Here is a 26,746-nt window from a genome sequence, read left to right on the forward strand (position 1 = left end):
AATTGACAGAGTGAAGGAGGAAGCCTGTACAGAACACAAATATTGCACCCGGTTTGCAATAAGGCACTCAAGTAAAACTACAAAAAAAAGTGGCAAAGAAATTAAGTTTGTCCTGAATACAAAGCGTTATGTTTGGGACAAATCCAACAACATGTTACGGAGTACCACTCTTCCTATTTTCAAGCATGGTGTTGGCTGCATCATGTTATGCGTATGCTTGTCATCGACAAGGACTAGGGAGTTTATGGTAAAAGACACAGAATAGAGCTAAGCGCAGGCAAAATCCTAGAGAAAAACCTGGTTCAGTCTGCTTTCCAACAGACAAATTCACCTTTTAGCAAAACAATAACCACGTGGCCAAATATACACTGCAGTTGCTTACCAAGACGACATTGAATGTTCCAGAGTAGCCTAGTTACAGTTTTGACTTATATCAACTTGAAAATCTATGGTAAGACTTGAAAATACATTTATTGACTCAGGGGGTTGAATACTTATCTAATCAATGATAGTGTTTTTTAGCCATATTTTTCTTTACAAAGGTTTTAATTTTTCTTCCACTTTTACATTACGGAGTACTTTGTGGAGATCGCTGACGGTTTTTGTTGTTGTTGTTTTACAAATAAATACATTCTAATATTTTTTTTCTTCATTTTAACAAAATGTGTAAACAGTCAAGGGGTGTGAATACTTTCTGAAGACACTGCATCTCTATTATGTGTGGGAATCCTGTAAAACAGACTTCCAAAATTAAAACCATTTGGAGCTGATTTGCTGGTGTTTAGTATTTTATGTCCAAATATAAATCAATTAAATAAAAGTAATAATTTAAATCACCTGCAGGCCACCAGTTGGCCTACTGCATGTGATATTAGTGGGCTAAAAAGATGTATGCAAATGAATCTATTGAACAAAATAAAATAAAAATCACTTCTATTTTGACAGTAAAATAAACTCAGTGTACAAAACATTAAGAACACCTTCCTAATATAGAGTTGCACATCCCCCTTTTGCCCTCAGAACAGCCTCAATTCATTGGGGCATGGACTCTGCAAGGTGTTGAAAGCGTTCCACAGGGATGCCGGCCCATGTTGACTCCAATGCTTCCCACAGTTGTGTCAAGTTGACTGGATGTCCTTTGGGTGGTGGACCATTAGTGACACACACGGGAAACTGCTGAGCATGATAACCAAGCAGCGTTGCAGATCAACTTTTCAAACCGGGGCGCATGGCACCTACTACCATAGTCCATTCAAAAGGCACTTAAATCTTTGGTCTTGCCCACTCACCCTCTGAATGGCACACATACACAATCCACGGCTCAAGCCTTAAAAATCCTTCTTTAACCCGTCTCCTCCCCTTCATCTACACTGATTTAAGTGGATTTAACATGACACCAATAAGGTAGCATAGCTTTCACCTGGATTCACCTGGTTAGTCTGTCATGGAAATAGCAAGTGTTCCTAATGTTTTGTACACTCAGTGTATAGAAACAATAGCCTATTGTCAACCAAAAATCCATGACAATCACTGCTTTAAGTTGGACATGTTAGATGAAACATTTTTAGCACCGTGAATAATTTATGAGGATTACGGGGAAAAAATGTATTGCGTGACACTGCGGCAAAATGTAGGTGTGACCAAATGATGGGCTGGTGCCACCAACTGAAAAAGTAAATAGCTCCAGTGCCACGAGGGGGAAAGTTAGTCTGGAGCGCTGTGTGTTAGTGTCTCTGAATGCGTGTGAGTGTGTGTATTCCCAACCTGTGCTGGCCTCGGTGGGCCCGGGGGTGGCCTGCTGGGGACTGAGGTGTTCTCGGACCATCTTTTGCAGCGAGCGCATGAACACAGAGATGAGCCTGTCAATGTAGCTGGAGTTGTAACTACAAGCCGACTTCAGAATCATCAACGTACCTGGGAGAGAGAGAAAAATACATTCGAGACACTGCCACTGTCTCACACACACACTAAAGACATTTTTGGAGGAAATCGAACCAAATGACAGAAAAAGCATGCGGTCTCCTGTAGAGGGGAGACGAATGTTAAAATGTCACCGTCGGCGAGACATGCATCATACCAGCAGTGTGTGTGTAACACAACCCCTCAAGGAGAGGACAGGGTATGAAAGCAGTTATTGACCACTTTTGCCATTTCGGGAAACGGTATCAAATAGCGTTACCTTTAGAGTGTTCTCCAATAGCCATCTCACTTTGTGCCACTTAAATAAATAATGCCACCTCCATGTAAATTGAGACTTTATTCTCATGCATGAAAAATAAGCTTTTCAGAAAAACTTCTGACATCAGGTTTAAACCTGAAAAATCTGGCTTTACCTCCACAGACTGACTGACCTGTGCTGCACCGTTCATTTAACCAAACGAGCTGTTAACCCACCCAGCATAGACCACTGCTTTAGATTTAAACGACACCTGCTCCTCTAATTACTGGATGGAGAGATGGTGTGCGCAGGCGCACCTGAGAGAGCGAGAGCATGAATGATTGAGTGAATGAGTGCAAGGGAGAATAAGAGACCGACAGAGAAAGTAAAAGTGTGTCTTGGTTCTGGTAGGTGTCTTACCAAACAGCTGTGTTGGGTTAGCACTACTGGTGGCCTTTTCATAGTTGGTGAGGCCCTCGTAGATTACTTTCCCCACCGCTGCATACAGACACTCCAACTCCTCATACTTAGATGCCACAGTTGACGTGCCTAGGAGAGGAACAGAAAAAGGCAACATATTTGATTATAGTAGAATGAAGTTTGGCTTATTGACTCAAAACACAGTTTCCCAAATAGGCGTGTCTGCAGCGCATTCTTTTTGGGTCACAGGAAAACTCCTAAAAGTATGTCACAGCAGACACCGGTCTGGGATCTACTAATACAGCTGGGACTCACTGGGCTCGGTGGGGAATACGCTCATCAGTCTGGATAGCAGGGAGTGGACGGCCCGCAGGACTTTGGTGTTGCCGCAGGTCATGCAGGCAGCAATGCCCCTCTGGAGGGGCTTGAAGTGGGTAAGGATGGCTGGGGACTGGAGTACCGTCAGCAGGAAGCACAGGATCTCCAGGCCAGTACAGATGTTAGAGAAGTTAGCCTGGGCTGGCTGCTCCTGGAGGAGGGAAGAGAGGGAGAGGTGGAGAGAAATAGAATGTGAGTGCAGGGTAATACATCAATCCCTTTGGAGTGCTGTCAATTTCACTCCATCTAGTAGAGAGGGAGGAGAGAAGAGAGATAGAAAGATGATTAGGAGCAGACCATTTGGCCTAATGTGTAATAATGAACAAGGTGACTCGGTTGATAAGGCTCTGGTCTAAGTTAAAAGGTATTGATTCAGCGCTGCAGGAACAGAATAAGGCCTAGTCTCTGGTGTGTTTCAGATAGAGGTGTGTGTGATGCCCTCTCCCACTGTCCCTTTAATGACTGACATGGCAGTACAATGAGATGAGAAAGGGCAATCTGATTTACAGCGTTGTTCATTGGTCTGGATAAGACCGCTGGACATGTACTGTTCAGTCCCACCCCCCAGGTAAGGTTGGGGCTCGGTTTGAGGGGGGCTGCAGTGACCCACAGAGAGAAAAACAATCATTGTCAGACATTTGGGGTTGCCCTCAGATAAGCTTCCTAAAACAAGGTTATGAATAGGGAGGAGGAGTGGAGGATGGGACAGTCAAGTCAGTCCGGGTGGATTAGTTATCTCTCCTACACTGAGTGAGGCTGCTGCTTCAAATAATGACAGGGAAGTGATAAGGGACAAAGGAATTAAAATAGGAAGACAAACTTAGGAGCTGAGGAAAACAACTGACTATAGGCCAAATCCCAGGAGGAAACTTGTCAAGAACATACTTCAGTTACTCACTCATTGAAAACACAGCTCTACATGGTGGATTTGAGCTGATGTGAGTATTACAAATCATTTCTGGGAGGCACGATAAAGCAATTTTGACCGGAAGAGAAGTAAAACCTCAATGTGAAACCAAAATCAACAACTAGAAAGCCAGAAGCTGAGATTTCTGTGAAGCCTTACCACAGTCATGAGGAGTTTGTCAAACCACTGTAGTTTGAGCTCAGCTCTGGGCCACATGTCAGGGCGGAGGGCAGTCTTCATCAGGCTTACACAGCGACGGGACAGGAGCTCACCTGGAGACCCCGCCACGTTGGCACTGTCATTGACCTGGAGGACACATCATAATCATCATAGTACAGGTTTTTCCATTTATGTTTAGAGGTTAGACAGATTGGTGTCACCTCGTTAGTCAGTATACGTTACACCTGTGCTGGTTGCCATCTTGTTAATGAGAAGGTGTTTGACCTGTGCTGGCCCAGGTGCTAATTAAGAGTGGCTGGCCCAGTGCTCCAGTTGCCTAGAGAGATGTGGAGGGTCAACACCTTTAGTTGGCTCTCCCTGTTTGATTTCTAGAAAGATCTTCCCTGTCTACATCATTTTGTTCCTCCTTTTGGTTTGCTTCCTTTAAGTTTGGTGTAGGTTTTTCCTTTGTTTGGCTCTTAGTGCGCGCTCATTGTGGGTGTCTGTCAGGTCCCGGTTGTTGTTGCTAATCAACTTTCAGTGGACACTCCCATGAGTGTATTTCAGAACCCTCTTAAAACCCCACTGTTTGTTTGTTCATCAGTGACTTTGTTAGTTCCACTTCTGTTTGAGCAACCTTGTTTTTCTTGGGGAAAGTAACAATCATCATTATCGTCTTCCATTGAAAATAGACAGAGGTTAATTAAGGGTCACCGGGTCTTGTGAAACAAAATGGAGAAAAAGCAGCAGCTGTTTCAGTGTCAGACAATTGTAATATAAGTAAAAATGAAGCACATTCAGAGACTGCTACACATGGCAATTATGTACAATGGTGCCCAGAGGAGGTGGTGACATTCTTTCCCAGTTCTATTTCAGGTAAAGCCCACAGATCCAGAACCAAGGACATGTCCCTCTGCAAGTCCAGGGGTGAACATCTGCTGCTGCTACCAAGGCCTGCTGACTGTGACGCAGTGACCCGGGGGGGTACCTGGGGCACTGTGTAAGCAAGGTGATCATGACAAAGGTGTTACCTGGCAGGCGATGCGGATGAGGAAGTTGACCACTGTGTCTGTGTGTTGTTTCTCCACTGGCTTGGTGAGGAGAGTCTCTGTTACCGGCATGGATGTACTGCGGCCAAACACCTACACACACATGGGACAGGGTGAGGCCAAACACCTACACACACATGGGACAGGGTGAGGCCAAACACATGCATATTCCACCTAGGCAATCAGAAGGCATGGTGGAGCTGTTACCTAGACCCATCAGGATTTCCTGACCATGTGACTGGAGAAAATAATCTGTTCCCTCCTGATACATACACTAGTGCTGGGCGGTGTTACCGCGGCGACAGCTCCAGTGGCGGTACGGAACCTCTTGACGTCCTGTCCGGCAGCAGAGTCCATGGAGAGGCCTCTCTTCACCCCCCCAGTACCGCCTGCACTGGTCCCCTCTCCACTACCACCTGGGTCGGCCCCCTCCGCCTCCGGCTAGGAAAAATGAATCAAATATCAAAATCTACTTTCTACAGTTGTAAAAGGAAGAGTATCGTAGGTGAAACAATTAACGTGTTCTATCCTATTAAATGGGTCTGCACGCGTACCAGTGCGTCTTTGATCCTCTGTAGTTCCCACTTGATGACAACCTCAGCCAGGTCCACAGCCAGCTTCCTCTGTTCAATAGTCACACTGGGGGTGAAGCCCAGACGCTGCATGGCACTGATCATGTGCTGCACCAGGTGGTGACGCACCGGGTAGTACACCTGGGGACGGGGGGTGCGTGGTTAGACACCACATGGGAGAAAACAGTGGGACAGGGGAAATACCTTGTGTGTGTGTTCATCTAAGCTACACAGGTATGCTTGGGACTCTAGATACCATCGATTTAAACTCTGTGACAAAGCCCACACACTTACTAGGCCTATACTTAGCCAGAGAACACACTCAAACCCCAAAGGGTCAAGCACAGAGGCACACACAGACAGAAACGCTCTGAAGAGGGTGCCTCTATGACACTCCTATCGGGAGTGCGGTCAGCATTGTCAGAGATGATTAGAGCTGTTCAGATGGAGTGATTATCTCTGATGGGTGACAGGGACTTCAACCCCAGACAGAAAGCACAGCTAAGCCCTGTCTACATGCATACACACTGCAGAGAGTGAGATGAGCTTCCTGTCCGAGTGCAGTCTACACTGTCAGAGATCATCAGATGGAGACGCATGCACACTACTCTAGGCACATGTCCATCGTGACAGACTCATCTCTCCAGGGTAATGATGATGGGCGGTCTCGGTCAGAGAGCAGTGTGTCAAAGTGCCACAGATCAATCTACAATGAACTTCTACAGTCTACAGTTCTGAACAGCTGGCTGGGATCATGATGAAGGGTGTAGGAAGCACAAGGGGGGGAAACCCATAGAATTAGTAGATTGTATAAAGTAGAATTATACAGAAAAATCCACCCTGCGTGCTAGGATGTGTGTGTGCGCGAGCGTTTGTTACGCACTCTGAAGTGCTGGACGATAAGGTGCAGTATATGGACAAGTTGAGGGACGGTGTGTCCCTCCTCCACGATGATCTTGCGTGTCCAGTGGGTCAGCATCTGGTGTCCATCCTCCATGCGGGCTGGCACGGCCGGAGTCAAGATGGCCATAGCCTGGCGGACGATAGCCCTGGCCTCCATAGTGTGGGCCTTCAGCAGGCTATGGAATACCTAGATACACGCACAGGTGGAAGAAATGTGATCATGTCAAATGTAAAACGTTACTTTTGAGGGCATAAATCAGTGAGCAGCTATCCTTTGTAAATTGGATTATGCAGCCTAAAAACAGGCCAGCAACCTCCAAGAATGGTGCCGGTCAAGTGCCCTCCACATCAATGTGGACAAGACAGAAGAGCTGATAATCGATGGCAACAATCTGCCACAATATATTAATTACAAGCTATTTCACAGAACATTCCAACTATATTAAAAAAAAAAGTAAAGTAACCTGCAGTACGATCTTCTTGTGGATGGCGAACTTGGCGATGATGTGTGCCAGGAGCAGGTGGCCGCTGTACTTGCAGGCAGGGTCAACACAGGCCTTGGGCAGCAGGCATGGCCAGGCGAAGGTCATGAGGCGCCGCAGCTTGCTGTTCCGGGACTTGTTGTTGTCGTGGATGTGGTGGGGGGCGTGCTCCACCAGGAGAGTAGAGAACTGGAGCAGGTAGATACGGAGGGAATCTAGGAGGTCTGCCTGCTTTTCTGGATCCAGGACCTATGAGAGAGAGAAGATGGATGTATTACATATTTCTTGTCCTTCAAGACATTTCTCCCCACAGAGAGAAGGGCAAGGAGAATATGTACATTCTATAGGTATTTTTTTTTTAAAGCAACTGATAATTTAATAAATACATACAATATAATCTGATTTGGGGGGGGGGCAGTGGCATTTTTTGGCAGTGGCATTTTTGGCAGTGGCATTTTGGCAGTGGCATTTTTTGGCAGTGGCATTTTTGGAAGTGGCATTTTCCACAAAGACTTAAAATGCATAATTTGTCATGTAGAAAGGTGGAGAGAGGAAATGAGTTTAAAACCCAACCAGACGATCAGATCCATACTAGGTCTGGTGTTGGTCAGACAGTGAGTCAGGGACTATGATTAGATCGTGTTCAAGACAAACAAAACCGTGACCTTTACTGTTGCCACGGTGACAGTACTGCCAGGCAGGCCAGAACATTACACACTGCTCTGATGGATGGACAGAGTGATGAGAGGAGAGAGGGCAATAGGATGAGAGCAGGAAGAGGGGGCAAGATGGGCAAGGGAAAAGAGAGATGAGAGGAGAAAGGGAGAAGACGATCAGAGAGGATCAGAATAAAAGGAAAAAGAGGTAGCGATGATGTAACAGATGAGGGAGAAAGGGATGAAAAGAGGAGAGAAGGACAGGGGTGTAGAGAAAGGATAGGCCATCCATGAAGAGTCTTGAGGGCAAGGCGTTGGTTGGTTTTTATACCTTGGTGATGAAGACGCTTGTGATGCTCTCGGAGTTGTCTCCCTCTGGGTTTGGCGGTCCCAGAAGCTGCTCCCCCTCCCCCTTCTCAAAGCTGTACAGGAACGCTGGATTCAGGATGTGCTGCAACACCTGGGACAGAAAGAGACCGGTTGTAATAACAGATCCACACTTAAAGAAGAGAACTTCTCTAACGGGTGTGGTCTTTTTTAAAGGTCTATAGAGGAGATAAGAGCAGGAATGTCAGTTAAATAAAATTCCATGTTGTTTAAAAAACAATGTACATTGGTCATTTAGCAGACAATGTAAATCTGATCAAGAGCGACTTAGTCAAATATTTTAATCAAAAATAAATCAATAAAAAGTACAACTTAATCATTTAAACTCCTCACAATAACAAGAGCATATATCAATGGTAGACATTGAAGACAAAGGAATGATTAAGCAGTCAGCAGCAGAATAACTGAGCATTTATAGGTACCATCCTAATGAACTAGTCTCCATACATCATCCTCTAGGCAGGACATATTTTAATAGAGGCATCATGTGGCAGCATATGCTCCGACGCTGCCATTAACACACACAGGAACAGATAATAGAGGGAGAGGAAATGCGTAGCGCCACGCTCTCTTATTTGGTCTCATATGTTCCCATTCATTTAGAGTGTTTGTGATATCAATCATACAGACGTCGCCCAACATTACTTTATTGCCATTAGATGATTAGTGTCCTTCTACAGCGCGTGTGTGTGTGTGTGTCTCGCTCTCTCTCTAGCGGAGACATTAGTATTATCTATTAAAGCAGAGGCAGTGCCTGTGGCTGAACCAGAGAGAGAGTGTGAGAGATATGCATTATGTTAAATCGTCCAGATGTTAGACTAGGGGAGGAGGACTACTAGAAAGAACAGCCGTTTGTTAGCAACAGTGGTCCTAATATTTCACCATATGAGAATAGGCCTCCATTTCTGCATCCCAAATAGCACCATTTTCCCTATATAGTGCACTACTTTTGACCAGAGCCCTATGGGCCCTGGTAAGAGTAGTGTGCTATAAAGGGAATAGGGTGCCAGTTGAGGCACATCCTGTGAGTGTGGAGGTCCTGGCTGCTCTCTCAGTTAAGGTGAAATATCCAGACCTCATCTGCCTAGTGCTATTGCACAGCACACCTTTTCTCCCTTTAGAGCCTTGTTTTCAGGAAAATGCTTAAGACTATGATTCACAGTAGAGATATGGACAAACATCCATATTGGATAAATTGCCTGAATTGATGCAAGAACGAAAAATAGAACGATAAGTTTAACATTAATGTGCACTTCAGCTTTTTAGTTAATAACACTTTCAACTACTTCTAGTAATTTGATGGTTGTGGCAACAGTTGTACCATTAACAATCACCCATATTAGCAAACCTCATTCATGTCAAACTTTACAGTTCTCTAGTACAGACTACTTATTGTAATGAACGATATCAGAAAAATGCATGCGATAAGTCATTGGCGTGTCAATGTTGATCATTTTCGGTTTATCGTCCCAGCTCTAAACACACACAGGCACAAGAACACACACACACTCAAGCACTAGCACACACACACGGACAGCATCTGCTCTTCGCTAGAGAACAATTAAGAGGATGACTATATGAGCAGCATAATTCATCAGGGGGAGAACTGGCGCTGCACCACTGAAATTTAAAAAAAACTCTGCAGTTCATCAGGGAACACTCACGAGTTTGTGAAGAATATAGCCATTTAATTACAGATTTTTTGCTTTTAATATAATGGTCTTTCACCATATATTTGTGGGTGCGAGTGAATGCATTTGAGGGGATGCTGTGTTCCCATATACATCTGTGTGTGTGTGTGTGTGATAGAGTGCGATAGCGAGAATGGGTTGGTTACCTTGGCTTTGAGCTCATCGTTGAAGTGTGGGTCGTTGAACTCTACGAAGCGGAAGAAGAGGGCTCGTTTGTGAGCGATGCTGTAGTTCTTAGGGATCTCCTCCTCCATGTAGTCCTTTAGGAAGGTCATGTTACACAGGAAACGACCCGTGAACGCCCTCAGCAGCTGGAACAGCAGCTCGATCTCATTGAAGTTTCGTCTGGGGGGGGGGCAAGGAGTTCAAGTACAAATCCTTTGATTTTTGTAGAAGTCATACATCAATGTCTGAAGATTTACATGAATGCTCGAGGTTGCACAGTCAAGGATGCATTTCTCTCAAGCCCCTTGAGTTAAGAAATATTGACAGTGGTAGTGCAACTGATGCATATTTGCAGTAGCTGAGCAGGCATTAAGCCAGCACTATCATGGCGTGTGTGTGAGGTACATACTTGCAGTAGCTGAGCAGGCAGTAGGCCAGCAGCTTGGGCTCCTTCCAGTTGATGGCGGCCATGTTGTCTTTGCGGTGTCGTTCCTGGAAGGCCTCGCTGACCCAGACCCGTCTAAGCTGGCTGACCAGAGAGTGCTGGCCCGCCAACCAGCCCTCCTCATTCTTCACTATTATGCTGATAATCTGAGGAGTGAAAGAGGAGAGAGAGAGAACAGTAGACTCAGGTGTGAGAAGGTATAACAAACTCACTTTGTTGGAAAACATTTGATAAGTGTAAGTAGGGCTGCGGCAGTGATGAAATTTCATCAGCCGGTGATCATCTAGAAAATAACTGTCAGTCTCACAGTAATTGACCGTTAATTAACAAACATTTAGCATATCCTGGCTTCCACATAGCCTACAAGCCACTGATGCAGACCTTAAGAACATACATTTTAAAAAGTCTAATAAATCCATGTAATATATGCTAAACTTTACAATAAATCAGCTCTAAAGAAACATGATAAGTAAATGTAGTCTATTTCAGAATAGCATACTCTGAGTTGTCTTTATGTTAGGCCCTGATCTGGCTATGTCATATGGCTGTGGGGTACACTAGCTCAGATATTATATATATTCTGTGGCATTATTTTATAGTACGAAGAATACAATTGAACAAAGCTGAAAAAAATAAAGGATATTTTCTCCAAATGATTTGAAGGAGTGTACACATGCAGCTATTCTGTGTTGAACCGTTAACAAAGAAATAGGTATTCCTATATGCTTAATTTAGAGTTATTAATGTAAGTATTAATGAATGTTCTACAAAGGTTAGGCTATATGTTTAGATGTTTAATACATTGTAAGGCTGCATGATGAGAGTCTAATGATGATTTGAAAAAAGTAGCTTGAAAAGGCATGAGCTCTGCTTTGTATTTTTGCGCAAGCTATACACACACACTACATCGGTCACTCATTCACAATATGACAAGCACTTGATAATGCCTAAAATTTCCCGGCAGCATCCCCTTTGTATTGCCATAATGCCCCCCAAAGATTCCATGCCTTTTTGCAGCCCTTCTCCCTAAATGCTTCCCGCTCCAAAGCCCTTCTCATCTCACTCACATGGCTCTCCATCACGTGATCTGGTCTTTCTCACAGGCTACAAGTGAAGACAGACACATCGGGGACGCAACTGCGCGTGTCCTTATCCAATTCTGAGGTGCATGTTGAAGATATTGGAAGAACTGTCCACATTTACTTTTTCAGCCAACAAGAGGAGTAGGCATAACGAACAGCAAAAGCACTAGCCTATGTCATACTGTCCCCCATAGTACAAAGGTCGACCTATTCTATTCGAGAAATAAATATTCCAAACATAGTCTGGGACAGTTGTGGGATGCGATAGACCCAAGTTAGTACAACCACTAGCACCAAAAAAAAGTTTTTACGCAATGTGGCTAATGCAACAGATCAGAACATTTAGCCAAAAATGCTGATAGCCTAATAGTTTATTTCTTCACATTATAAGCGCAGCAATGCGCACACAGCAGGAGGTTATAAGCGTAAATATTAAATTAGCAGGAAAACACCATTATCAAAAGTGATCAGGAATGGGATTATGCATGTAATGCTTTTATTATTAAAAAAAAGGTGCATTTATGGTGAAAATTAACTTACCCAACTTGAAACTCACGTGCTGCATATGTATGCCAGTTAGGCTCTACACTCCTTATAAAGCGGATAATGTGCTTAAATTGAAAGAAGTTATTTGGCCACTGTAGTTGTGATACAAACCTTATCAAAACATAGGCATATGGGCCTACATGAGGTGTGCGACTATGATACGGAAGTTTAAAAAAAAAGAAGGTATACATCGTTTCTTGCCTGCGCTGGGCATCATTCAAGTGATAGTGTGATGGGTGACAATATTAGCCTATTATTGATTTAATCCAGTCTTTACATATAGTAAATAATAAATGTGTGAAATTGCTTTTGATTTACAATGGACCATTATCATGCATCTGTCTTGAAACGGGCAGCGGGGGAAAATACATGTCATCTATGCACTTAAAAAGCAAATGGAGGAGGCTTTTCCTGTGGTAAATTTTCATGCCAGCCATTTGGCTATACTCATTTAGTAAATATAAGCAATGTGCTTAATATTAGGAAACTTGAAAAATAAATATAGTAGCCTATGGAAAGCTGATGTTTTAGTAGAGGCCATCACTTTTTTTCTTAAGCAATTGCATAGCCTATTGAAATGTTGCCCAACATGCACTCATGGGCTCATGAAGTGTTTGATTAGATTTTCAAAGACATTTGCATTGATGTCAGAGTGACTAGAGGGACAATAGAGTGCTGAGTACCAGGCAGTTAGCCAGTTTGGTAGACTACTAATGACCAGCAGCAGCATCAGAGCTTGGAGAAGCTTAATTACTGTGACTAAACGGTCACATGGAATTTGACTGCCTTCATTACTCGTGATCGTATTACCGCCACACCGGCGGTCACAACAGCCCTAGGCGTAAGCAACATGGCTGAAACTAGCCTGTCAGCAGTAGATTAGCATGAAGTGTCATGGGGTAAGGAATGTGTGTGTGTGCGCGTAATGGAGTGCACTCGTGTCCAAAGCTGTGCGTCCTCACTCACCTTGATGGCCTGGAACTGCAGGTCAAGCCGGGCTGTGTTGGTGGAGGGGGACCCAGGTCTAGCGGTGGCTGCGGTACCAGCAGGGACCAGCAGGGGGGCGAAGCGGCTCGGGTTGGAGGCTAGCACGTCCCTCAGGGGCTTGGCTTCTTTATGCTTCAGGAAACTCTGGAGCACAACAGTGGAGAGGGGATTAAGAGAATGGGAAATATACCATTTATTTCTTACAGAGATCCATAGAGCAAACCAGCTTAATGAGAACACCCAGAGCAAAATGTTAGCAGCCAAAACGGCACTTGTATTTGGCAATTGTTTTCACACAGGGATTCCTTGACACAGTTAAAACCCGGTAGTGAGACAATGTGCCTGAGGCTCTTAGGCAGGAGGGCATTTGTCTCACCATGAACATGCGGCTCCACTGTGGGTCATTGAGTGTGGCCTCCATCATGAACAGCTCTACGGTCTGGGACGGGTGACGCGTCAGGAACTTGATCAGGGGCTCCCTGAACGGACTGCCAGCCTGGGGGGGCAATAAGTTAACCATGTCCATGACAATCTAAACAAGTGTTCTTTAAATGGACTGAAAAAGAAGTGGAAGGGAACTATAATTCAGGGGTAGATGGAGAGGTGGAATGCGGAGATTAGAGGGAGAGAAAAAGAGAGAGGAGTGGAAGGATGGAGAGAATTGAGGCGAGAGAAGTGCCTAGTACCTCTATAAGCATTGCCCGCTCGGTCTTCATGACCACTTCCAGCAGAGGTTTGACCAGAGTCTGAGGAGCTGCTGGGATCAGGTGGAACAGGTTGATAATGGCCGAACATATCTTCATCTCCTAGAGAGGGAGAGGACAAGAGGGAGAGAGGGAAAGTGGAGGTGAGAAAATAAAATAGTATTAAGTCATCTTTACCAACATCTTGAACAGACATCTTGATTTTGCAGTAACTGTAGAGATACACTAGCCCAATACCAAATGGACCCCTTAGTCCGGCCTAATCCCTAGACACTTTTTGAGATCTGAGAGGATTGGCTAGAGCTCCACGAGTACTTAGGGAGTAGGGGCCAATTTGGAACTGCACGACAGGGCATTTCTAAAGGAAAACAGCTTCAGGGGATGAGGAAGTGATGTCACTAGTTGGGGAGTGGTGATTGGTTGTTTTGGAATATGGATGAGAGGGGTGGAGAGTACCATCTACAACTTGCTGACTTCAATGATGATTGATTTCTATGACTTTACTATTAGTGACTCTTATATGACATTAAAATGAAATGGGGTCATAAACTGAGTTGGTATAAAATGTCACAGAACATTTTGATACGGTATAGTACCAGGTAAGGTTAATGTTAAGCAACCAAACACAACAGACAATACAATCCACCAGCACTACCACAACACTATGGGGGGGGGGCAACATTGGACCCAGTCTCACCTCAACGCCCTCCAATGCAGGCTGTGCCGGAACGGAATGGGAGAGAATGGAAAGAGTCAGCAAAGCAGTGTGTGTGTGGGGGGAGGGGGGGGGGGTGCATGAAGGATGGAATGGAGTGGAATGAGTGTGTGTGTGCAAATATTCAGACAGTGGCAAAGACCTGAGAAATCTCAAACATTTTCATACTGAACAGGGGAGAAAAAAACAGGACAATTGGTTAAACAAACTGGTATAGTTGTGCTTCCTTCCTTATCCCTCTATCCACTCTCTACCCCTCCTTAACCCCCCCCCACTCCCCTCGTCATCCCTCTTATCCCTCCCTGCCCCCCCCTTCCTCCTCATCCCCTCTCTCCCTGTTCTCCTGTGCGGTTGACCTGGTGGTCCCTGCCTCATTGTCAGTGGCAGCCCTCAAAGAGAAGAGTAGTGGCAGGCGAACAGAGGGCCAATTTACATCTCATTACCACTACGTTTGAGGAGCGCAGAGAGAGGAAGAGAAAAGAAAAGCAGGAAATAATGGATGCTATTTCTGCGGAGGCTGACGGTGGACGGTGCATCTCTCCCCCCTGCAACACCTCTTCTTCCCCTTTACAAGGTTATCTGTCAGAGATAACGAGTGGAGAGACCGTGGCTGGGCTGCTGGCTCTGCGCTCTGGCTGGCGCCTAATTAATCATTGATTGTAATATGGCCACTCACTTCTCATCTGGAGCAGGCCTCACTGAGGAGCTGTCAGGGTGCATGTGTGTTAAGTCATCTTCCTATGTGTTCATACTCACACTGCCATCGCTGCGCTGGCCTCCCTTGTGAGTTATGACTACCACCTCCATCCACTTCCTAAGGTGTTGCTGAGAGAGAGAGAGAGAGATGAATCAGATATTTAATCATTCATTTATTCAAATGGATGACGACCTCCTTGATGCGTTAATAGCGACTTAATAAATAATGTTTAGTCCAAACTCAGCAGCCTTCCTTCTTTACCATCATCTGGTCACAGAACTTGTCGTTGAAGGAGTTGGGGAAGAGGCGTGTGACCGAGGTGAGGCGGTTGACCACGTTGAGGGTCAGACTGCGGTAGTCCCCCAGCATCATCAACAGAGGGCGCATGTGGGTGTGGATCTGGTCCACCTCGATGGTGGCCCCTTCCAGGAACTGGGAGACAGAACAAAGAGAAAAAAATACATTCCTTTAACCATAATCATTTTTCAATTCAGGTAATTCTCAGCATGAATCATGGCTTATTCTCACCAACTTCATTTCTGTCTCTCAACCCAAGAGCCCAGTAAAACAGCTCTGGATGATCCAGTGCCTGAGAGAAAGGCCACAACAATAAGGCCAGGACCAGTCACACACACAGGGATGATGCATGGCAGCCACATTAATTCTCCCCTCTTTGCTCAGAACAAACACTCCATCCTGTATCGACCGCTCCCTGGCAACGCTCATTAGTGTTAGGCCAGGGAAGACAGCGTGAGAGGAGGCGAGAATGAGAGGAGAGAATGGAGGGAGAAATGATTGTTGGATGGAAGGAGAGATGAAGGTGTTGATAGGTAGATTGAGGGTATGAAGGCTGGAGGTCAGTGTTGCATTGAGGAAGAGGCACATGTAGAAGAAATTCAATGATTTTGTGATGGAGGGAGAAAAAAGGTGTACACTGAGGGGATCAAGAAAGAGAAATAAGAAAGGGATGAATGAGGTGATTAGGATAAAAGAAGGGAGAAGAAAGGGAAGGGAGGATACCTCTAGTAAGTTGCACAACTGAAAACCTTCAACCAAAATATGTCCTCCGTATTTAACCCAAACCCTCTGAATCAGAGAGGTGCGGGGGGCTGCCTTAAAATCCACATCGTCAGCCCAGGAGCAGTTGTTGGGGCTGACTGCCTTGCTCAAGGGCAGAACAGCAGATTTTTACACCTTGCCGGCTTAGGAAATTGAACCATGACCTTTCTGTTACTAGCCCAATGCTCTTAACGGCTAGGCTACCTGGGACGTGTGTAATATACTAACCTTCCTCATACAGGCCTCTCCTGCCTCCTGCAGTTCAGAGTTGGTAGAGTTGAGGGCTTTGAACAGTGCAGCAATGATCTTCTCTCTGGACTGAGGCAGGTAGTTACAAGCTGCCAGGGCATCTATGCAGACAGAACAACTGTCAATTTACTGCTTTATAAAAGACAAAATGTTGGATTAACACATTTGTTTTGAGATGCTGTGGAATAGTAGATGATGAACAAAGCAGAATTAGAAAGACTACTGTTCCCATTTTGTCGAGTTGATTGTGATATACGTGTTTGTTCTACATGTTGAATGGCAGAATTATTTGGAGTCCTTCAGTGTAGTAAGTACTCAGACTCCTGTCATGTACTCACTAAGGGCAGCGATGCGCAGGGGAACCAGAGAGGGCAGGCTCTTATAGCAGGGCAGTTTCATCAGAGCAGCGTCCTCAGCCTCACACAGGTTCAACAGCTGGAGAAAGAGCAAGAAAGAAATGTAATCAATACGGATCAATAGGGGATGGAAATACAGAGTCAACTCAATACATTGTTAACTCAATAGGGCAAATTGTTTTCAACAGTTTGTGATAATTATTGGATAGACCACTTTTAAGGTATGAAAACAAAACCTATGATAAACGTTTGACTTTGTGATAAACTATTCCTTTCAGTCCGTTGCCATGGCTATGCCCACGACCTCTCACCTCTGTGTAGAAGACCTTGTGCTCCATGACGTTGAGGTCCATGGTAAAGAGGCGTGGCTGCAGGGTAGTGCAGAAGGTATTGCCCTCCATCAGGCCGATCTGGGCGTTGGCCGGCTGGTGACGCAGCAGGTGTTTCTTAGGGGGGATCATGTCCTGTAACACCTGTGGGTAGGAGGGGTTATAACAGGTTATAAATCAACAGGTGCTTCTTGGGGGGGGGTCACGTTCTGTAACACCTGGACCTTCGTCCCAATATCTGTAGCATGTGTAGAGCAAGGACCATATCTACCACTGCCTAACAGTCACCACTTTATGAGCTACGAAAAATCCTGTTTTACCAATTCAATTTCTATGATGGTGAATGCATACATACACACGATAACATACGCACATGTACACATGGATTTTGTGTTGTAGATATTTGGTAGTAGAGTAGAGGCCTGATGACACACAGTACATGGTGAATTCTGTAATTAAAGTAATTAAAGTATTGTAATGTTTTTTAAAAATTGTATAACTGCCTTAATTCTGCCAGACCCCAGGAAGAGTAGCCTTGGCAGCAGCTAATGAGGATCCATAATAAATACAAAATGTGCCACAAAACCCTGGTACGGAATCTTAGACCCACCTCTTTGTGCGGCTCCATGATGATGGTGACACTCTTCCCGGTGACCTGAGCTAGCACCTGCAGGGAGTGCATGGCCTGCTTCCTGACCGTGGAGTTGGGGGAGGTGACCTCTCTCACCAGGTCATGGGTGACCATGTGGAAGGACTTGTCCTGAGCAGCCAGCAGCTCCTCAGTCTTCTCCTCATCCTTCAGAGGGGTGGCACAACGAACCAGGAGCTGCTCCAGAGTGGTCTTGGCCATGGCTACTGCACCATTAGACACCTGGAGGTCAAACTTGATATATTGAACTATTGTTTTTACCCTCCCCGTAAACACATTTTTCTTTGATTTGATTGTTTTAACCCTGTGTGTCAACACAAATCAGACAACTAGTGTCGCAACAGTTGGTTAACACAGGTAACTGTACCTCTCCAGTGAGGTCCATCATGACGAAGAGCAGAGCCTTGAGGAAGGTGAGTTGGTTCTGCAAGACCCAGATGAGAGGTAGTCTCTCCATCAGGAACTTAATGGACACCACCCCGCCCAGCTTGGCGTACCAGGCCTGCTCATAGCAGCATGCACACAGACGCTCCACGATGTAGGAGAACAGAGGCAGCTGGCACGCCTGGGGACGGAGACGAGACGGGAGATGAGGGGGGATAGAAAGATTAGCAGATTGAACTCATCGCAAGCACTTATTCACAGACAAAATTGAAAACAATTACAGTAATCAAGACTTCACATCCTACTTAAAACATATCCATTTTTAGAAATCACCACCAACAAGCATTAAAGTGATGCAATCCCACTGGTAAACCCCCAAGCCCCCTTTCTCTCACCCTCTCCTTGGACCCCAGGATGATGGAGGCTACGTCGAAGATAACAGCCAGAGCCACCTCTCCTATTTTACACAGCTCCTTTTCCTCGTAGGCCATGCAGATGGCGATGGCGTCGATCAGAACCAGCGGATCCATGCCCTTAGAACCGTTCTCCTCACTGTGGAACATAGCTGTGTTGGGCTGGCTGCCCAACTGGTAGCACTGCAGCAAGAACGGACCTGGGGGTGGGGGAGACCAACACAACAACCATGAGGAGCATAGAAAAAGGAGGGGGAAAGAGTGAGAGAATGAGATACCGAAGGAGTGAGACAGAGCTGGAGAGCTTCCAGCCAAATGAGAGAAAAGAAGAAGGGTGGAGAGACGGTCAAGTCCAAAATGCAAGTGGTACAAAAACACAGGAAGAGAAAGATGAATTCTCTCACCACACTGCTGAGCGACAGCCACCATGGTGTAGTGTCTGATGAGGCTGGCCACAAAGGGCAGAGCGCTGGGGCGGAGGTCCTTAATGACAGCAGACATGAATGCACCGGTCAGTGCCTGTTCAAAAGTCCTGCGGGCCGGCGTGTCCTGGGCCTTGTAGCGGTGGGAGATGATCACACTAGGGATCCACTTCTCTGTGAAACTGGACACACCGCAAAACACACTAAATGAACATGCCGCCATAGGACATTCAATAGACAAAAGCAAAGGACAAAACACTCCCATTAACATTTTCCTCAGTGTTTCCCCTAGGATTTTTTCAGGAGGGGAATGTTGGTGGCGGAGCTGCTGAATGCATATACGGTAAACACTGGATCATATGACAAAACTGTAATGCATCATTTACAGGGCCTGTCACGTTTTTATCCTGCAGTAAATGTCTCTGGGTAAATCATCTGTTGTCTCTGCCAGTGCCTAATAACCCTGAGGACCGACAGAGACGGTCTTTGTGCCTGACTGGTTGGTATGTGCCTCTCTGTCCGTCCCCCCCCGACTCTCTCACAAGGCTGTGTTGTTATTTAGCCCTGCTGAAGGGGACGGGTTGGTGTGTTGTTATTTAGCCCTGCTGAAGGGGACGGGTTGGTGTGTTGTTATTTAGCCCTGCTGAAGGGGACGGGTTGGTGTGTTGTTATTTAGCCCTGCTGAAGGGGCCGGGTTGGTGTGTTGTTATTTAGCCCTGCTGAAGGGGCCGGGTTGGTGTGTTGTTATTTAGCCCTGCTGAAGGGGCCGGGTTGGTGTGTTGTTATTTAGCCCTGCTGAAGGGGACGGGTTGGTGTGTTGTTATTTAGCCCTGCTGAAGGGGACGGGTTGGTGTGTTGTTATTTAGCCCTGCTGAAGGGGACGGGTTGGTGTGTGTTATTTAGCCCTGCTGAAGGGGACAGGTTGGTGTGTTGTTATTTAGCCCTGCTGAAGGGGACGGGTTGGTGTGTTGTTATTTAGCCCTGCTGAAGGGGACGGGTTGGTGTGTGTTATTTAGCCCTGCTGAAGGGGACGGGTTGGTGTGTTGTTATTTAGCCCTGCTGAAGGGGCCGGGTTGGTGTGTTGTTATTTAGCCCTGCTGAAGGGGCCGGGTTGGTGTGTTGTTATTTAGCCCTGCTGAAGGGGACGGGTTGGTGTGTTGTTATTTAGCCCTGCTGAAGGGGACGGGTTGGTGTGTGTTATTTAGCCCTGCTGAAGGGGACGGGTTGGTGTGTGTTATTTAGCCCTGCTGAAGGGGACGGGTTGGTGTGTTGTTATTTAGCCCTGCTGAAGGGGACGGGTTGGTGTGTTGTTATTTAGCCCTGCTGAAGGGGACGGGTTGGTGTGTTGTTATTTAGCCCTGCTGAAGGGGACGGGTTGGTGTGTTGTTATTTAGCCCTGCTGAAGGGGACGGGTTGGTGTGTGTTATTTAGCCCTGCTGAAGGGGACGGGTTGGTGTGTTGTTATTTAGCCCTGCTGAAGGGGACGGGTTGGTGTGTTGTTATTTAGCCCTGCTGAAGGGGACGGGTTGGTGTGTTGTTATTTAGCCCTGCTGAAGGGGACAGGTTGGTGTGTGTTATTTAGCCCTGCTGAAGGGGACGGGTTGGTGTGTTGTTATTTAGCCCTGCTGAAGGGGACGGGTTGGTGTGTGTTATTTAGCCCTGCTGAAGGGGACGGGTTGGTGTGTTGTTATTTAGCCCTGCTGAAGGGGACGGGTTGGTGTGTGTTATTTAGCCCTGCTAAAGGGGACGGGTTGGTTTGATTGAGAGGCTGTTTTCTCCATGCTTGAGCTTATGTTTTATAATGCCAGATGCCATGGCTACCCCTGATGGATTGCTCCATTTCATTATCACCATTTAAAATACTTTTGCTTTAGGAGAGGGAGAGGCTGAGAGGGGAGAAGATGAGGGAGGGAGGGATTTAGGGGAGGGGGGCAGTTAGACAGACTGCCAGATCAATTTCTGTTCATTTACAGCCCCGGCCACTCTGATGGAGCTCCATTCTCACTTCTTGGCATTTGGTGATATTAAAGAAAAGCTGATGCTGTTCACTGAAAGGCCCTTTTCACGGTGACCAACCGGTAAAACAGACAGAGAATGAGGGGGCGAGAGAGAACAGAAGTCATGAATCAAAACATCTGACAGAGGTGGGGGGGTGGGGGGCTGTGTGTGGAGCAGGGAGGAGCGTAAACAGAGAGGGGAAAGTCAATAAGCCCCTGGTGAGGATCAATGATAGTAATGAGACCCACTCTCCCCTCCGTCTCTCTCTGCTGAAGCATCTTTCAGTAATCAGCAGCTGTGACACTTGACAGAGCTGATGAAGCAGCTTGACACGTGATGGAAGATATGAGAGAGGAGGGGCAAAGTGGATGGGAGGGATGGAGAGGGGTATATATGGAGATTAATTAGGGCAGAGGGAGAAAGACCTCAAGTCATATGGGGTTAAGGGTGTGTGTAGTCTTACTTGGGGTGAGCAAGTAGCTGGTACAGGGCGTGTTTGTTGTCGTCCAGGCTTGTCATGGCAACCAGGAAACACTTGATGACCTCCCAGGCCTGTCGTCTGTAGTACGGCTCCGTGTTGGCACTCTTTAGACAATCCAGAGCAGTCTCTATAGCCTGCAGGGGAAACAGACACAGAGAGACGTTTACCTTCCAACATCCATACAGACAAGGCTTCAAAATAAGATCCTACAGTAAATCATTTAATTGACCATGGTGGATTTATAAGATGAAAGAGCTGTTTTTTGTCAACTTACAAAGGACACTTGACAAGCAGTAAATGTTCAACACTAGTGCTGAGCGAATAGTGCTTTTTGAAGACGGTTCGGTTTGATTATTTTTTAAATAATCATGGTTTTCGATTTCGATTGTTGTTTTCTTTACATGAAATGCATTGTGTGGCTTGAATGCTGTAAAATAATCAAACAATGAATAAAAGCCTCATGATGGTAGTGACTGTACATTACTGCTTATCACTTAATAACCATCATTTATTCACATTACTTAGGGCCTACTTTAAGCAAATATTTCAGTTATGTATATTAAATGGCTTTATATGATGATATTATTTCATTCCAAGTCATCATCTCTATAGAGCTGCTGCCTACGTTGTCTGACAAAAATCACAATTTTAGTAGTTCTTCAAAGTAAATAAGGCATACTTTAATACTGCTGAATACCAACAATCAAATCACTTAGATCCTTTATTTTCAGGCAGAGATACCTCGAAACAACAGCTTTCTATCCCTCTCCATCACACATTCTTCTGTCTCTTCTCTCAGGTTCTGCCTGACACTACTATAACAGGCGTTAAAGAAACACAGACAGGCGCGCAGTGGATTATGGTCATTGTAGTTTCAGGTTTTCTGAGTGAAACTATGTAGCATTTTATCCTGTTGGAAACTACAACTCCCTAGTACAGATTTATCGCTATAGAAACTACGCAATGTGCGCATTGAGCTTACAGGAAAAACCAGAAGGAAATGGAAATAATTGAACTGATGTTCATCAATTAGTTGTTTAAAAACAAAAATATAACTAACATTTCAGTTATTCGCTCAGCATTTCTCAAAACGTCCCATGAAAACAACCCTTTGAACAAAGTTAACAAATGTAACATAATTCATTGAAAGTTAAAATAATCTGAGTAGAACAATAAATACCCCACGGCTCAAGACTAACATTTTCTTTCCCATGATTTGGTGCCCCCTCCACACAAAAATTGAAATCTGCATCACACAATAGAATACATTCAAGTCATCATCTTGTGAAAGTGATAAAGTAATTCACAATGCCTTATTAAGAAGGCGAATCGACTACCGAGATTGTATTCAATAAATAAGTTGTTACAGCTAACATGTCAAAGCAGGAATGAATGATTCTAAATAGTTTGATATGCAACCTAATTGCAGTGAATGTTTTTGGTATATCCAGAGATAGGTTTTGTTATATTTTACTGTCAAAATAGGGCTCCAGAATATTCAGATTTTTTTTGCCTTAATCTTTATGTTCACTAACAGTATTAAATACTGTATAGGCCTAATTCAATATGTGCTAATTCACCACCGGAGGAAGTGAAAACTCAAAACACGTGATCTGGATCGCCAACTCTAAAAATAACACCTTCTAGTAGGCACAATAACAGTAAATGCAATGTCCTAAAAAGAAACTTTGCAATGAGCCCTTGTGCACCTGCGATGGCCAATACGCATTTCCCCATGCACTCCACAGATATCATGATCGTAAAACAGGGTGCTTTGAGCCAAGGTTATAGTAAACTAAAACAAGAAAACAATTATAATCTTTGGCTCTAAACCAACTAAAATAAAAACGAATCATGATTTGTTCAGTTGTAGTGTTTGTGTTTTCAAGCGTCTGAATCTGGCGGGTCAAATTGAGATTACCTTTAAAATTATGAAGTCAAATTCACGAGCAGCACCGCATATATTGGGCGCGTTTAAAAATGGTAAGGCTAAAGTAACCGACTGTAGACAAAAGTCAGGGAGCGAAGTCAGGGGAGGTGCATCTGCGACAGCCAAAAGTCAGACACTAATCTGGTTTTCCAGCAGCAAGGCTCAGAACAACATGGCAGTGTTGCCAAAGGTTCTTTATAATGTCAAAAATAAAATAAAAACATGTATTCCCATATCACACCCTCAAACCATAATATTACGTGTTTACATTGTACAATCAATTAGGGAGAGACAGCCTTAAAAATATTCATTTGAATATATCCATTGTACACATAAATCAGTCACACCTGGGAGAATTTTTGAATTTTATCTAACCCTACCTCGCACAGACAAGTGACAGGGTCACAAAATATGACAAAATGGTTGCAGACTGGAGCCCTGTACCCTGTGTAGAATAACAACCCTACTGCACTCAGGCAGTGTGTTTAACTCATGCCTGAGATCGGCGCTATGCGTAACCTGCCATGGAGAAAGAAACTCTACACATGGTGCCGGGCCCGAGCCCAGCAGAAGCCATTTCAACTGCCAGATTATGATCTGACAAACCAATGCGGCCGGACACTTAAGAGGGAGAAAATGAACTAATTAACGCCACTCAGAGAGAGGAGCGAGGGAGAAAGAACAAGAGAGAAGGATGGTCTGTCTGGTGGAAGAGGAAGGAGAAGAGAAGGAGAGTGCATAATTGAATTCTACTGGCTTAGCCCTGTCAGCACATTAGGGCTACACTGCTACTGGCTGACATGCACTCATCCCATCTCAACAAAGTACATAGATATAAAGACAAAGATTTTAGAAAGTGTTTTGAATAAAGAGAGACTCAGGCGCTTTAAATAGACAGAGTGTCTCACTTCAAAAGGAGGAGGCAGTGGAGAGAGAGGGGGGCCGGCAGAGATAAAGAGGACGAGGGAAAGTGGGAGAAGAGAGCAGGCAAAGGGGATAGGGAGAAAATGAGTGAGAATGGAGGGCAATAGCAGTGGTGTCTTTTTGTAGGCACTAACTCTGCCAAAGCTCTTTGGTCAAAGCCTATGGGGAAATTAATAGTTTCTCTTTTTGGGGGGGGGATAAACACCAAAAATAAAGTCTGTGGTAAACCTCACTTCAGGCCCTATTTTCAGCATCTATCCCAAAACCCCATTCATTTTCCCCATAGAGATGGCAGAACGAACCAGAGAAAACTCATTTCCGGATTTTAAGACTACAAGCTGGCGAGCTCCAGAGGAACAAACACCGTCCTTCTAGTCATTACCATCCAAATAAATTTCAGGATAAGACACATGATGTAAATACCATTAAGCCACTTAATTCCAGAGAGAGAAAGGGGACTGTGGCATCAATCTTTGGAGCGTCAACTCAATTACAGAAATGACAGTGTGCATGTGAGTTTCACTTTTAGCAGACAGCGATAGAGTCATTAGAAAGCAAATAATCGTCTTCGTCCAGGGTTCTGTAGATTGATTATTCATGCCTGGAGCAGAGATGAGGAGCCCGTAAGGACGCATGATGTCTTTAATTACATGGGGAAGACAGTCTTCTCTCGCAGAGAGAAGCTCAACTCTGACAGGGATTCATTAACCCTCAGAGGAACGATCACCCCTATTCTCGCTACTTCCACTGTTCTCTAACTACTTTCTCTGCTTTGTAATCACATTGAAATAGAAAAGGAGAAAGGGGTGGATAAGTAGAATTTAACGGAGGGGTTTTGATGTTGTCTCTTGCCTAGATTTTAAAAATGTTGCTCACTAGAGTTTTGCTTTGAGAACATACTACAATACCCTGCTACTCGACTTAATGCCCAACACAGCACAGTTGAATACCTTAACCACTACTATGACCCAAAATGGCTACCATACCAAGCTCCATTCACACCCGTAATGGCTGACAAGTCACATACCTTCTCCATGGGCAGCTGTATAGAGGCCTTGCAGTCAGTGAACTCTGCCTTGATGCTGGGTCCCTGAACCTCAGTCACCACGTACTGTAGTCTCTGGGATTCCTTCAGCATCTTCCTGTTGCTGCCGCCAAACTTCCCCAGCACTCGGTACGCCACATGGCTGATGGTCTCCGCTGGGTTACGCAGCGTCCGCCACAACGCCTAGGGGAGGGGGGAGAGGGGTCAAAGGTTAGGAAGTGAGAGCAGAGACTGGGATGTGTGTATAGATTGAATGCGTGTGTGGGGGGTGCACGCTTCTGTGGTGCTTGCTTGTATTTGTGCCTGCATCCGTGTGTACGTCCTTACCTGCATAAGCTCTGCTCTGACGGGCTGTATATGATCGTAGAGGAAGTCTGGCTGCAGGTTGTCCACACAGAGCTCCAGGGTGCGGAGGCCCTGGCTGACCAGCGTCTGGGAGCCATTCAGAGCAGAGACCAGCGGGTCCATCAGCATGGGCAGGTAGGGCAGCAGGGAGCTCAGCCTCACAGGCACCGTCAGACACAGCTCCACAAACAGATCCTTCATGTGCTGCTTATGGAGACCACTCTGGAGCATGTTGAGGCCTGGTGGAAGGAGAGCGGAGGCCAAAGTGAGGAGAGAGGACTGGAGACGTCCTGTAAAGCAAATTCCTGCTTGGCATCCACCATGTTTTTTTTACCCATCTATCCTGTGTCTTCAGATCAGTGCATATGAAAAGACATGCTACTAACTTTAAAAGCTACAAAACAATATTTGAATTTATTTTTTGTGTGTGGCGCAAACTACCCTGCAGCAGGTTGGGTAGTAGGGGCAGGAATTCCTGGTAAAGCAGGTCATGGCTGCCTCCACCAATGGAACGGAAGAGAGCCCTGAGAAGCAGGAAGTAGTTGTATGGTTCCTTAGCAGACTGGGCCAGTTCCATGGAGCTGTTCACTATCTTGTGGAGGTGAGGCTGGGGGAAGGAAGAGACTTGATTTGTGTTCGACATCGATACATTTGGTTTTGAAAGTATGGTGAACATCACAATTTAGCCTTCAGACAAGACTAATGTTGTTTCCTGTGCATTTCAATTCAGTCAGGATAGTTATCTCAACAACCATTGTCAATTTAGGACAGGGCTTCCAAGAGGAAGAGGCATCGAAACTATGCAACACGGTTGATGAAAATAAACGTCACCCTAACCTTGAGCATCTGCTCGTTCTCAGCAGCGAACAGCGAGACAGAGCCGAAGACCAGTTTGAATAGCTTGAGGTAGAGGTTGGACAGCTCTACGTTGGAGCCCATCTCAGGTAGTCTCTCCAGAAGGTACTCCACCAGGATGGTGGCAAACAGGACTGACGTCGACAGGTTAGCAAGGAACGAGTTAGCCACGATCTGGAAAAATTAGATGGTGAGGGTTTACAC

At 45.4% G+C, this 26,746-nt stretch overlaps 1 protein-coding gene across 1 annotated transcript in view; it reads right to left on the bottom strand.

The window, feature by feature from the left end:
- trrap (transformation/transcription domain-associated protein) overlaps positions 1 to 26,746 on the bottom strand; it is a 78,337-nt gene that overhangs the window by 43,829 nt on the left and 7,762 nt on the right. Inside the window, 30 exon segments of the mRNA XM_065002508.1 lie at positions 1,765 to 1,914; positions 2,579 to 2,707; positions 2,894 to 3,107; positions 4,023 to 4,169; positions 5,054 to 5,164; positions 5,345 to 5,512; positions 5,626 to 5,784; positions 6,527 to 6,733; positions 7,011 to 7,277; positions 8,016 to 8,144; positions 9,909 to 10,107; positions 10,337 to 10,518; positions 12,967 to 13,131; positions 13,364 to 13,483; positions 13,674 to 13,793; positions 14,389 to 14,409; positions 15,163 to 15,231; positions 15,365 to 15,535; positions 16,391 to 16,512; positions 16,750 to 16,846; positions 17,079 to 17,240; positions 17,707 to 17,967; positions 18,113 to 18,310; positions 18,525 to 18,742; positions 18,947 to 19,146; positions 21,426 to 21,577; positions 25,325 to 25,525; positions 25,670 to 25,926; positions 26,129 to 26,294; positions 26,525 to 26,716. Of these exon segments, the coding sequence (XP_064858580.1) occupies positions 1,765 to 1,914; positions 2,579 to 2,707; positions 2,894 to 3,107; positions 4,023 to 4,169; positions 5,054 to 5,164; positions 5,345 to 5,512; positions 5,626 to 5,784; positions 6,527 to 6,733; positions 7,011 to 7,277; positions 8,016 to 8,144; positions 9,909 to 10,107; positions 10,337 to 10,518; positions 12,967 to 13,131; positions 13,364 to 13,483; positions 13,674 to 13,793; positions 14,389 to 14,409; positions 15,163 to 15,231; positions 15,365 to 15,535; positions 16,391 to 16,512; positions 16,750 to 16,846; positions 17,079 to 17,240; positions 17,707 to 17,967; positions 18,113 to 18,310; positions 18,525 to 18,742; positions 18,947 to 19,146; positions 21,426 to 21,577; positions 25,325 to 25,525; positions 25,670 to 25,926; positions 26,129 to 26,294; positions 26,525 to 26,716 (4,954 nt within the window).

This window comes from Oncorhynchus nerka, linkage group LG16, assembly GCF_034236695.1.
Source record: "Oncorhynchus nerka isolate Pitt River linkage group LG16, Oner_Uvic_2.0, whole genome shotgun sequence".
Lineage (NCBI taxonomy): Eukaryota > Metazoa > Chordata > Actinopteri > Salmoniformes > Salmonidae > Oncorhynchus > Oncorhynchus nerka.